This window comes from Ipomoea nil, unplaced genomic scaffold (assembly GCF_001879475.1).
Source record: "Ipomoea nil cultivar Tokyo-kokei standard unplaced genomic scaffold, Asagao_1.1 scaffold2494, whole genome shotgun sequence".
NCBI classification, from domain to species: Eukaryota; Viridiplantae; Streptophyta; class Magnoliopsida; order Solanales; family Convolvulaceae; genus Ipomoea; species Ipomoea nil.
Window position 1 is genome coordinate 1,200,943 of NW_017618922.1, and position 14,061 is coordinate 1,215,003.

At 31.0% G+C, this 14,061-nt stretch overlaps 1 protein-coding gene and 1 long non-coding RNA gene across 2 annotated transcripts; one reads left to right on the top strand and one right to left on the bottom strand.

Moving 5' to 3' along the window:
* Positions 1-241: 241 nt before the first annotated feature.
* On the bottom strand, positions 242-1,709 carry LOC109153501. Its single transcript, XM_019301369.1, has 3 exons — positions 1,161-1,709; positions 995-1,049; positions 242-912 (listed from the first exon to the last, which is right to left on the bottom strand). Exons 1-3 carry the CDS (start codon positions 1,707-1,709, stop codon positions 242-244), a joined length of 1,275 nt encoding a protein of 424 aa, XP_019156914.1.
* Positions 1,710-10,423: 8,714 nt separating this feature from the next.
* LOC109153481 lies at positions 10,424-11,318 on the top strand. Its single transcript, XR_002049514.1, has 3 exons — positions 10,424-10,679; positions 11,083-11,122; positions 11,208-11,318. It is a non-coding gene; the product is annotated as an uncharacterized LOC109153481 (long non-coding RNA).
* Positions 11,319-14,061: the final 2,743 nt, after the last annotated feature.

Sequence of the window (14,061 nt, forward strand, 5' to 3'; positions counted from 1 at the left end):
AAAATCTATCAAGAGAATCATATAAGGATTCACAAAGAGCCAATAACACCTCCATTGAGGCTCAAACTCACAACCTTCCAAATGAAAGTCCAACATGGGTACCATTAAACCACATGGTCTAATTAGAGTTTAAGTTTACTCATACAGAATTTAAAATTTAATTGTTTTATTGATTTCTAAGTATATATAATTTTGTTAGTTATTATTCATAGTTTTTTTTTTTTTTTTTGAAGATGAAAAACTAACTCATTAAATCATGAATAAGAGAGTCTACAAGAAAAGATGGAGGGGAATCAAACCATTCCCCGCAACCTGACACAGAAAAGGCCTCCCTAGCAACAATATGGGCGGCACTATTCGCAGATCGCTTTACACAGTAGAAATCTACATCTACAATCTCAGAAGCTAAACCTTTAATGTCCTCAATTAAAAAACCGAAACTAGAATTAAAAGGCTCCGAACGTAAAGCATTAAAAACAGTTTGACAGTCCGTTTCCACATCAACATCTCCCATTCCAGTAGCCTTTAACCAACTCAAAGCCTCTCGTATGCTAAGTGACTCTGCCTCTTTAACCATATAAACCCCCGGCAACCTCACATTCTTAGCAGCTAGAAAAATTCCATTATCATCTCTCAACACCCAGCCTACCCCCATTTCATTACTTTCCTGCCTGAGTGCCACATCTGTATTCAACTTCAATCTCCCTTGCGCAGGTTTTGTCCAGGTCGCACGATCCATTTGCTCCTGATTCGTTCGTGTTCCCTCATTCGCATTCCTCCAACTATCCAGGAACACCATAGACCTATGCAGCATCACATTCATATCAAAAACCACACCCTTCCACACACTGTCATTCCTGCTATTCCACACACCCCAACAAGCCATTAGAAACTTAGGCAGAGAATCAACATCTAACAGGTTAATAGCCCAAAAAAACCAATCAGTTATACTATTACCAGCAAAACCATTGATTTGTGGCCATCCCAGCTTAACCCAAAGCCGGGTGGGTCACTTCAGCACAGTAAACAAACAGATGAAGGGCTGATTCCTGCACACAACTGCACATATGACAAATCAAAGAGCATTCAACATTTCTTAATTGCAGGATATTACGCGTAGGGAGATAAGCAGAAGCCAACTGCCAACAAAAATTCTTCACCTTCGGGGGAATATGCAAGTTCCAAATTTTAGTCCATGGGCGATCATCCGCATCCACCAATGTGAGTTGCTTGTAACAAGATTTAACCGAATAAGCGCCCTTTTGATCCCATCGCCACATCCACTCATCTCGTGGCCTTCGAACACTAACAGGTATGTTTAAAATCAAATTAGCATCGCGAACATTAAAAACATCATAAACACACTCAATATCCCACCCAGTACCATGCATATTCATAAGAGAGGACACCGGTGCCGAACGGACCGAGGGATGCAAGTCTGTCTCCACATACGGATTATCATCAACCGGGAGCCACGGATCCAAGCCTATAGTAGTGTCACACCCATCACCAACTGCCCTCCTACACCCCTCCCTCAAACAACTCTTGACCTCCAGCATGCCTTTCCATACAAAAGAAGGATTACTTCCCTCCCCAGCATCAAAGAAATCACAGCTAGGATAGTAACGTGCCTTAAACACGCGAGCCAACAGACTTGTGGGTTTTGTAAGCAACCTCCAAGCTTGCTTGCCAAGCAAGGCCAAGTTCATCTCATGCATGCACCGAAAGCCCATACCACCATTCGCTTTGGAATAAATCAACTTAATTATGTGAATTTTTTCTATAAATTTATCTACATATGTAATGATTAGAGATTATATTAACCATACAAAATTTAAATTTTGTATGTTATAAAAATAGATACTTGACCAAATATATAAAAGTCCAACTATATTATTATATTGTACAGTTTAACATCTTTTCATTTTTGTCTATTTTCAATTTTAAATTCTTAATAACTAACGAGTAAAACACTATATTTTAAAAAATACAATTGGATAAATGTCATAAATTAGTACAAAATCATTTCTGTTTATAATAATTAAAGAAAAAAATAAATAATTCAAATATGTGAACCAATGATTTCAAAATGAAATTAATATACAGTTACAAATAAATATAGCATAATTAGATTTACTTTAATTAGTTTTAATTTTTTTAATGAAATGACTTTTCTTTATTAGTTTTTTATGGGAGACGAATGGAGTGTTTGTATTGCCGGAAAATATTTTAAAAATAAAAATACTTACTAATAATAAATAATTTTAAAATATTTTTTTAACCCCTAATAACATGTGTAAATCTTATATTTTTTAAAAAAATACAAATTGATAAATATCATAAATTAATTAGTACAATATCGTTTCTGTTTATAATAATTAAAGAAAAAATAAATAATTTAAATATGTGAAGCAATGATCTCAAAATGAAATTAATCTATCTATACTATTAATTTAATAAAAGTAAATAATAATTTACATCAAGCTATATCTATACTATTAATAAAAGTAAAATCTTCCATTAAAATGTCTCACCCTTTTTGATACGAGATTGCCCTTCAAGTTCTAGCATAAACAATTCCCGTTGATGCTTGCATATACCATGATTGTCAACAAAAGTCAGGGCCAAACACTAACTCATGTTGGGTTATTACTCCAAAAACCAGTCTTTAATCACGATCAATTGTACGTGACTTTTTCTCGAGTCACCCATCCTGATGGCCTGAAGGTTTTAACTCTACACGAGGCTGAACAAAATTGTGTTACTACTACCAATGCCATCTACAAAGAGATTTTCAATAATGTGTAATTCAAGCCAGTGATATTATAAGGAAATAATAATTTACATCAATCTATATCTATACTATAATTTCGGTGTAATTTTATAAGGAAATAATAATTTATTAATTATTATTTACACCACTCTATATCTATACTATTAATAAAAGTAAAATCTTCCATAAATAATGTTTAATAATTGACAAATTCTATTACGCAATAAAAATTACTATTATAAAATCTTTTGTACTATGGACACATATTTTTAATTATTTCGGTTTAATAATATTATATCTTATTTATAAAAATTCAAAGTAATACTTGTTGGAAAAATAGCATTAAAATGATATTTTGAGTGATTATTTTGTGGTACAAATATATGTGGGATCCACTTCCGATTTGGGTCGGGTCAAGGTGGATTCGGGTTCTTCGTAGTGAGACGAAGAATTTGATATAATGTACGCTCAAAATGAGTAATAGGTGAATGAGAAATTGATTCTCAAAGTGAACCTATTTGAGAGAAGTCAAAAACTTAAGTTTAGATGCTAATTAAAATTAGCATTCTAATAACTTTCGTTGCACTGCACGAAAGTTGGTGTTGTAAGCTTAAGGGGATTAAGCTTTGAAAGCTTAAATATAAAGTTTTGGATTTGGGATGCACCTTTCGTGGCTTAATGATGCATGGACGAAAGGTGTAGCACGAAAGTTCATTTAGTTATGTAAGATTAAATGGATTAATTAAGCTTTGAAATGCTTAATCAACTAAGCACGAGAGATTAAGCTTTGGGAAAAGCTTAAAGTGGAATTTGGGTTTTAAAGCACAAATTTCGTGCTTTTGATCACAGTTTCGTGCTTGGGAGAAATGAGCTCCTTTCGTGAGCTCATTTCGTGCTGCACCTTTTGGTGCTCGCGGATCGCTCGGGTGTGGTTTCCGGTCCCAATTCGTTAACCTTTCGGGTTTGTACGGACTTCTCGGTCACTCAGATATTTGAAATGGGTCGTTATGGTCGGTACGAATTAATCGGATATTAAGTTCGTGACCGTTGATATTATTTCGATAATAAGTACGACCGTTTCAAACGTTATAATTCAATTTTTAAATTGAATTTATGTTGGTTAATGTGTCATGATGATGCTATTTAGTACCAACCTCCTATATAAGAGTGTAGTGGGAGTAGAGGCTTTTCACATGCATAGTGAGAGACAACTAGTGAGGGAAGAACACGAGAGTACACAACACACAAAGATAAGCACTTTTTCTTCTCAAAAATTCTGCTCCTACTCCATTCTTGAAGCTGTGTTTTGCCCGTGCTCTTGTTCGCCGGGTTCGTTCGTTTGGGTGCTCAAACGTCGAACCGTTGTACGTTTTATCCTGGGAAACCTAGGCCACAACGCTCCTAGCACTTTTGGGAGGTGGCAAATAAGGTTTTGAGGAAAGACAGGCACTTTGCCTAACTCGTACATTTCTTTCTTTCTTCTTCTTTCTTGTTTTGGATTATGCTCTAAGCAAAAATCCGTTCTTTCTTGTTGTTTTGGAATTATAATCTAAGGATTATATTTTCTTTTTGGTTGATATATATTGGTATATCTTTTTCGTAGATATACATGTATATATAACCGTTGGGTCCGTTTTATATATATTTGTGTGTATATATATATTTCGGATATATATATCCAATAATATTTTATATATATTTCGTGTGTATATATATATAAATATTATTTTACGGATATTAAATCGATTGTGGTTCATTATCACCAACAATACTTTTAGTACTATTGAATATTAATTGACTAAAAATTATCTTTATTATTATTAAGACAATTAATAGGTATTTAGCTTTAACAAGTCTTCAAATATATGAATTATACATAGTAGCATTGAATCAATTAGTAGGATAATTATATTAGGTAATCTAATTAATAATATACTTTTTAAATTATATCTCATTTTCAATAATGAATATTTTCTTAAAGTATATACAGAGATTATGCTTATTAATATAGAATTAAATGTGTGTGTGTTTGTGTGTGTGTGTGTGTATGTGTGTGTGTGTGTGTGTGTGTGTGTGTGTGTGTGTATATATATATATATATATATATATATATATATATATATATATATATATATATATACACACACACACACACACACATAATGTATAATATGTATTCAAAATAATTTTAAAATATTATTCAACCTCTAAACATGAAAAAAATTTATATTTAAAAAAAGATATAATTTAATAAATATCATAAATTAATAATTGCAATATCATTTATGTTTACAATGAGAATAATTAAAGAGAAATAAATAAATAATTTAAATATGTGAACCAACGATTTCAAAATGAAATTAATATACAGTTACAAATAAATATAGCACGATTAGATTTAATTTAATTAGTTTTAATTTCCTAAATAAAATGATTTTTCTTTATGGGAGATTAATGGAGTGTTCGGGTTGCTGAAAAATATTTTTAAAATAAAAATAATTTAAAATTTTTTCAACCCATAAACATGTGAAAATTTTATATTTTAAAAAAGATACAATTTGATAAATATCATAAATTAATTATTGCAATATCATTTATGTTTACCATGCGAATAATTAATAAAAAATTAAATAATTCAAATATGTGAATCAATAATTTCAAAATGAAATTAATTTATCTATACTATTAATAAAAGTAAAATCCTCCTTTTCAACATTCCCGCCCAAATTAATATGAATATTAATTAAATAGTAAAAAATTAATAAAGCTTAATTGGTAACAATAATATTTCTAATTGAGTAATTGACTACAATAAAAAAGGATCAAAAACAAAAAATTAGACAAAAATATTTCAATAATATTCTACATCATCAATAGGAAATGCATATTTTAAAGTTTAAACAATATAAAGGTAAATTAAAAATATAACGGGTATTGCAATAAATTATACATCATCCATTAAAAATGGAACGGAAATTAGGTAAAAAATATCACTGCATCTAATAGTCTAATAGTCTAATTGACTAATTGACTGAAAATAAAAAAGAATAATTGGATGAAAATGAATCGGATATTACTAATTGACTGAAAATATAAAAGGATCACTAATTGACTGATATTCTACCATTATATATTTTCACCCGAGTCACCATCCTGATGGACTGAAGGTGTTAGCTCTAGACGAAGATGGACAAGATTGTGTTGCTATTATCACTGTTATCTACAAAGATGTTTCAATAGTGTAAATACAATCGGTGATATTATGTTTTTTTTAATGGCAAAATTGCTATATATCTAAACAAAAAATATATTTTTCATACAAATGAATTAGGGTATCAATTCATTCTTATAACTGAGTTGCTAAAAAATAAGCACATTTGCATAATTTATAAAAATATTAGACAATGATAAATAAAATCTCCAAAGCTACAACACCGCATCCGTACATCTACACATTAGCTATTAATTTGAGCAATTATTTGCTCAAATTCAAGCCATGATAACATAAAAACACAAAGGATCCAAGCCATACATTCAATTGCAATATATAATATTTGATGTTCTAATTTAAATAATTATATATCGATCCAAATATTCTTAATATATTACAACAAATTTATTTCGTGCATCGCACGGGTGAAAATTAAATACTAATAATAATAATAATCCAAACAAAATTATATACAAAATAAAATTAAAATTAACAAAAAAAAAATGACAAAGAGGAGCCACGGGCTCCCTTTGTAAATGATGTGGGATCATTTTGATCCCACATTGAAAATGTTTGAAAAGAGTTTCTATATAAGAGGTACAAACATAATTGTTTGTCCATCAATGTGGCAAGTATTGAGAAGTCAAAATGTTCTTATTTAAGAAACCTTAGCTTTGACTTTTTTTTTTTTTAGTTTTTTATTATTTATTTATTATTAGTGGGGTTTGGGAAAGATTAACCCAAAATGTATGTATTGTTTTAGTTTTTAGCAGTTTGGAGCAAATTACTGAGTTATTAAATAATATTTTGGTGTTTTGATTAAATGTAAATTGTTAAAATAGCGAAATTGTTAAAATTTTGACGAAATTGTCAATAATCGAATAATAATAATTAATAATAATAATAATCCAAACAAAACGATATACAAAATAAAATTAAAATTAAAAAAAAAAAAAGACAAAAGAGAATTATTGAGAAGTCCAAAGTCTTTTTTTTTTTTTTGAGAAGTAAAGGAAAATAAAAAATGGAAAGAAAATATTTCAATAATAATATTTTTACATCATCAAATAGTAAACGCATATTTTAAAAAATAGTAAAGCTAAATAAAAAATGGAACGAAAATATTTCATTAATAATATTCTACATCATCAAATTAAAATGGAACGGAAATTAGGTAAAAACAACACTGCATCTATATTATAATTGACTAATTGACTGAAAATAAAAAAAAAAAGAATAATTGATTGAAAATGAATCTAATATTACTAATTGACTGAAAATATAAAAGAAAATAAATATTAATAATTCATTGCAAATAAAAAATGATCCATAATTGACTAAAAAAATGGTCAGATCATTGCATTTTATTTAAAAATGGAATGGAAATTAAAAATTGGAGAAAAATATTTCAATAATAATATTCTACATTATTAATAGTAAATGCATATTTTAAACAATAGTAAAGGTAAATTAAAAATGGAGTGGAAATATTTCAATAATATTATCTACATCATCAAATAAAAATGGAACGAAAATTAGGTAAAAATATCACTGCATTTGATATTCTAATTGACTAATTGACTGAAAATATATATAAAAAAAATTGGCTAAAAATGAATATGATATTACTAATTAACTGAAAATATAAAAGGATAACTAATTAAGTGATATTCTACCATTATATATTTTCACACAAGTAACCCGTCTTGATGGATTGAAAGTGTTAGCTCTAGACGAAGATGAACAAGATTGTGTTGCCACTACCAATGTCGTCTACAAAGAGGTTTCAATAATGTGTAAATATAATCTGTGATATTAATTTTTCTTTTAAATGAAAAAATTGCTATATATCTTGGCAAAAAATATATATATCTTCCATACAAGTGAATACGGATAACAATTCATTTCTATAAGTGAGTTGTTAGAGAACGAGCACATTTGCCTAATTTATGAAAATACTAAACAATGACAAATAAAATCTTCAAAGTTATAGCACAGCATGCATACATCTAAATATAGCTATTAATTTGAGTTATTATTTGCACAAATTCAAGCAATGATAACATCAAAATATATAAACGATCCAAATCATATCTTTAATTGTACTATATAACATTTGATGTTCTAATTTAAATAATTATATATTGATTCATATATTATTAATATATTACAACAAATCCATTCCGTGCATCGCACGGGTGCAAATACTAGTAAAAGCTAATAATGAAATTAAGTATTTTTTTTTTTTTAGTGCTACTGACTTTGTTACAATGTAACATCCCACTTAAAAGTATCATTTCATATCACTAGACCACAAGGTCATTGGCAATTACTCCGTATTTAAGAAATGATGATTAATTATATTAACTCCTTAGAATAAGTAAGAGTGGTCAAATTAATTCCTTATTTATGCAAATTAATATCACGTACTCCTAATAACACACAAATTTGGCTATATTTTTGTCTTCTTTTTTATTTTTGGGTGAACAGGAGGGGGCAAGCCCCCCACTACGTAGTACGTAACTCGAGTGAAAGCTGCCCCAAAATCAGCCTGAAGGAGGTTCCTCACGCAATCCCGCGGTTCCTCCATAATCGTCGTCCCCCTGGCGCTACCTTGACCCAAGTTCGTGAGATGATCATTTGTTGCCCTCTCTCAAGACATGCACAATTTTGGCCATTCTTAATTTGTCAATTAAGCTTCTACACTCCACAACAACACTGCTGGAAATCTCGCTATTTCCGTCCAACATTTCCGTCCAACCTAAGTTGGTCGGTATTTTAATAAAAATTTCAACTTTCTATCGCAAAAGAAGAGTGGACGGAAAGTTGGTCAGAAGTTCCGTCCAACATTCACGCGTTGGATGGAAATTCCGTTCAACATTCAGTGTTGGAAGGAAATTCTGTCCAACATGTAGTGTTGGTTGGTAAACTCAAATTGACTAATAGGTAGAAATTAAAAATGATAAGAATTTTAATTTTCGTCCAACATGTTATTGAACGGAAATTTAAATATTTTAACATTATCTTCTTTTTCTCAGTATTTTTTAATAATTACGCGACTCGCAAGGTGAGTGGAGGCAGGGCTTTAATAATTAAAAATTAAATTTCAAACCCAAGCCCCCCAAATACCTAATCCCTAATTCTCTGGCCTTCTATCGCTTCCCCAACTCAGCCGACAGCCCTTCCTTGCGAGACGAAGATGACAGCTCCTCCATGCTGAGTTTCGACCACAAAGCTGCTGCTGACGACACCGGTCTCCGCCTCCGACCTTGCCAACGACGAAGCTACTGCCCGGTCTCCGCCTCTGCCCCTGCCAACGACGAAGTGAACGAAGGTAAGTGCTTATAGTTTTATACTTTCTACTTTAATCTTCTATTGTTGTTAAAGTTTAACCCTCACGTGCTACCACCCGAAACCCTAGTCCTACATCGCTTCTTCAGGTTAGATCTACAAGTTGAAATTTCTATCGTTTGTACTAATTGGGATTTTTGCAGAGTCCTAAGCTGTTCTATTGCATTGTTGATTTGCACGATTCCCTGGTTGAATGAGTGCATGTTTATGTCTCTGAGCACATTCATGGAAATTTAGGATAAACTATAAGTGTTATTGTAAACTATCATTCTTGAATCTAAGATTGGATGGGTATATTTCAGATGTTAAGTCAAATGATTTTGGAATTGAATTCAGGGATTAGGTGCGTATTGCTAATTCTAAGGTGCGTATTGCTAGTTCTATTGTTTGGCATTAGGGCATCCCCAAAAGGGGGATTTTACCAAGCTTTTGAAAGTAAAATGTTAGCTAAGTGATTTTAACAAATGTGGGTGTTGCATTTTGGAGAAATTTTTCTCCTGCAAACACCCAAGGTTTTGTCAGAACTAAAAAAAAAAAAAAAAGCAACATGGATGATTGAGAGTGGCCGCCAGCTGGCGGCCACTCTCAATTTGAAGGTAAAATCACGCTGGCCGTTGCAAATGCAACGGCCAGCTTCATGTTTTTTTTTTTTTTTTCTTATTTATTTATTTATTTATTTATTTTAAATTTAACTTTTTAAAATTCTTATTTTTAAAAAGTTAAATTATTGTTATTAAATTTATATTAATTAATTAAATTAAATTAAATTTATATATATAAATATGTTATACGTATGTTCATATTTACACATGTTCATTATAGCATTATTTCCATATTTTACTTATGTTCATTCATTTATGTTTATTTTAAAATTATAAATTTATAAATCAAATAATTAAAGAAATAATTAAAATATATAAATTAAAATTGTGGGTCCACAAAAAGTTGTGAAAAAATTAAAACTAATGGGAAGAAGAGATTTTGTAATTGAGTGAGATAGTGGATGATGAGATGGATGTTTGGGCCCACAAAAATCTAGGTAAAATCCTCAACTATTGAAGATGCCTTAAGGGAGTTTGTCCATAGTTTCATGCTCTTTAGGCTTTATAGACTATAGAGAGTTCAGAAGGTTGTTTGGATGCTAGTCTTGTAAAGATAATAGGCTTTTCTAATTTAATCCAAAGTTTATTTCTTTCCATCAAATTCAGATTTTTTCCATGTTCTGTTCATTGCTTTTGTCGTTTTCCAAAGTTTAACATGGCTTTTACAATTCAGGCCATTGAAAATGACTGAGCCTTCAAAGGTCATTCATGTTCGTAATGTTTGGGCCATGAGATTTCTGAGGTAAAGTATCATAATATACCTGAATATTACAGAATCATAAATCTGTGTTTTTATTGAGTTTATGTTATTGAAGCAAGCCAGATTGTTGAGTAAAAATCCTGTATTGTTTACACAAATGTACAACCAAACTAAATAATCAAGAGCATGGTTTAACTTTCTATTTCTAGGTTGTATCTTTTTTCAATCTTGCTCTTTATTTTCCATTGTTTTTCCCTTTTCTATGTTTTATTTTTTAAAATCTTCTGTTTGTCTGTTTTAAAAAAGAATAAACTCCAGCAGTCCAGCTTACAGTGGGAAGTTGTCACATCCCTCTTTTAATTTATCTTTTTGGTATTGGAATAATTGATCTGAATTGATATTTAAACTGTCTGACTATTTCGTGTGTCTATTAGTTTTCTAATAGGTAAGGGATGAGCTTCGTAATGAAACTTTGCAGCTTGCTAGTAAGTTCCTGGCCAGTTTTGTCATGAAACTGTTTCTTTTAAAAATGATATATACAGATGCATTTTAAACTCTCATCTTGTACAGGGGAAAATCTAGAAAAAGAACCAAGGATCATGGAGCTTAGAAATGAGTTCAGATGGTTTAAAAAACTGTAGTAAATATATACTAGACAAAGTTTTAACATTAAAGCATTGATTGTAGATGACTTTTGTGTTGTGTGGATTACAGTGCAGAATAATTCAAACACCCGTACTTAAACATAAATCATTTTGTAAAATGCAGGTATCTAAAACAGTTCACTCAAGAATACCATGCGTTTGAAAGGTGATTGGTTTTGGTCAGAACATGAATATCCCTAACATGTATGGATGCTTTTGATGGATGCTGGTGCATTTCAAGTTTAATTGATGAAATGTTTATCTCAGGTTGCTTATGATGATTTTGTTGCTGCTGGATCATTTGCAGTTGCAAGAGAGAAATGACTTCTAAGTTTGTTTTTCCAAGCGTTGTTTATGTTTTTTGTATGATTTTTGCATTTTGAAATCTATCACGGTTTAATTTTGGTGAAGGTCTACACTTGATCAAAGTCATTGAAGAAGAATGTTGTGGATGCTGCATTGATCAAAGCCATTGAAGTAGTGCTGGATTTGAAGGCTTATTTTGGTGCAGCATACTTAAGTAGTTTCAATTAAGTAGTATATATTTTCATGACTTTTTTTTTTCTTATTTTTATAAACATGACCATAATTTTTGTTGTAAAGAATTTTGATATTTAAATATATTTTTAATTTGAAATTTAGTGTGTTCATTAATTTGTTGATAGACATATAATTTATTTACAATAGATATAAATAAAATTATGGTAATATAAAAATAATAAAAACATTCCATATGATTTAAGATTTTCCTACCAACAGTTGGAAGGAAAATTACAAAATATAATATGTGAGTTTTCCGTCCAACGCACGTAGTTGGACGGAATTTCCGACTAACACACATGGTTAGACGGAAATTCCCACGTTTTAAAAATGGTGGGGTACTTGCTAGAATTTTCGTCCAATTTTTATTCGTTGGACGCTGTTTCCGACCAAAAACCATAGTTGGACGGAATTTCCTACGGAAGTTTTTCCGAACGTTCCTTTTGGTCGGTATGTTGGACGGAAACGTCATTTCCGACCAATATATCGCATTTTCCGTCCAAAATTTGTTGGACGGAAAACGCGAGATTTCAATTCTTGTCTATCCAATGTCTCTTTGTTCATCAACTTCACCATAGCTTCATTGTCCAGTTCCACCACCACCTTCTCCCATCCTTTTTAGTGGATCAATTTCAATCCTTCTCTCAATCCCCATAGTTCCGCCATGAAACTAGAGGCGACCCCGATGTTGACGATGAAACCCGTGAGCCAATTTCCATGGTGGTCCCTAACTAGGCTACCTGCAGTAGCAGGGCCGGATTTTGAGTTGTGCAAGCTGGGCTATCGCACAGGTCTTCAAATTTTAGAGGGCCCCAAATTTTAAAGGACTCAATATTTAATTTTTACCTAGCTAGTTTAGAAATAAAGAATAAAAGTTTTCAATTACATTGAAAAGGCTTTATAGAGAAATGGTAGAAATATGTGTTTATTGTATTTTAATTTGAAGGTCATCTCCCTTTATTTTTAATCCTTTTGCATTGCGCGCCCACAATTATTATTGTTATAATTGTAATTTATTCCATAATATGTTTTTTTTTTTTTTTTTTTTTTTTTGCGCACACCAACATTTTACTACATTATTATTATTATTATTATTATTATTATTATTATTATTATTATTATTATTATTATTATTATTATTATTATTATTATTATTATTGTTATTGTTATTGTTATTATTATGATTAGAAAAAATTACTATATTGGTTTTAAAGATTGTGATTTTGGGTAGAACCTCATTTATTTACTAGAATGGGACCACAAAAATCTAAACCCCGACTATGTGCAGTAGCCTGGCCCGTAGCACTCTGCATCGCACCATTCGTGTTCATTTTAATCCATCCCTCCTCCGGTGTTGACCATCCCACCCATCTCATACTGCACATATTTTGATCATGAATATTCAAAATGAAAATGAGGGTCGCATGAGAACATAAAAGATGCGAAACACACGTGTGACTATTCCACCTAAGTTCTTTGAATTTTGCATAATTAAGAATAGATTAATTAATCCCTCTAATGAAGGAACTAATTTTAAGAAGAAAATGATGAATAATTAACCCATTAATAAATGCAATATAAGTAGGGTGAAACACATCAATTGGTGTACAAAGCACACAACACCATGTGAAATCCTCATGTGACCAAGTGTTCCATACGTTGCCTCGTTAATCACCAAATGACAAACTCAATTTGTCACTTTTAGCTTCTTCTACGAAATAACCAAAATTGACTTCAACCCACTTGTAAGTTGTGACAATGAAAATATGTAACCACTATTCGAGAGTTTGTATTAATTAAATTACTAATTTGGTTGGGGTTAGCCCCAATTTTAATTACTCCGTATTTTCTTCAACAACTAACATGTGAAACAACCTCCTCAATAAGTAACATGGGGAATAATCTCTAATCAAGTTGATGAGTAACATCGACTCTCCATAAAAATTATCTATATTGACATTCTTGATTTGAACCGGTTAGTAATATGTGAAAATCCTTTTTCAATTTCATTTCATATTTTCCGAGAGGCCATGGGGGGTGGCTTAGGGGGAATCGAACCCGGATTATCTCAAAATTTCTCCCACAAAGAGAGCTCATTTGCCACTTGCGCTACTACACTGGGTTATATTTTTCCATTAATTCCAAAGAACAGTATCAACCATTGCTGGAAGTGCCCATCTTGTTCAATTCAATGAAAATTCAGAGAAGACCATCTCTAGAATCACCACATTTAGAGAGAC

Coding starts and splice junctions, on each gene's coding strand:
- LOC109153501 (XM_019301369.1), bottom strand. CDS start 1,709: ATGAACTTGGCCTTGCTTGGCAAGCAAGCTTGGAGGTTGCTTACAAAA. Junction 1,050..1,160: donor ACTTGCATATTCCCCCGAAG/GTGAAGAATTTT, acceptor AGTTGTGTGCAG/GAATCAGCCCTTCATCTGTT. Junction 913..994: donor AGTGACCCACCCGGCTTTGG/GTTAAGCTGGGA, acceptor TTAACCTGTTAG/ATGTTGATTCTCTGCCTAAG.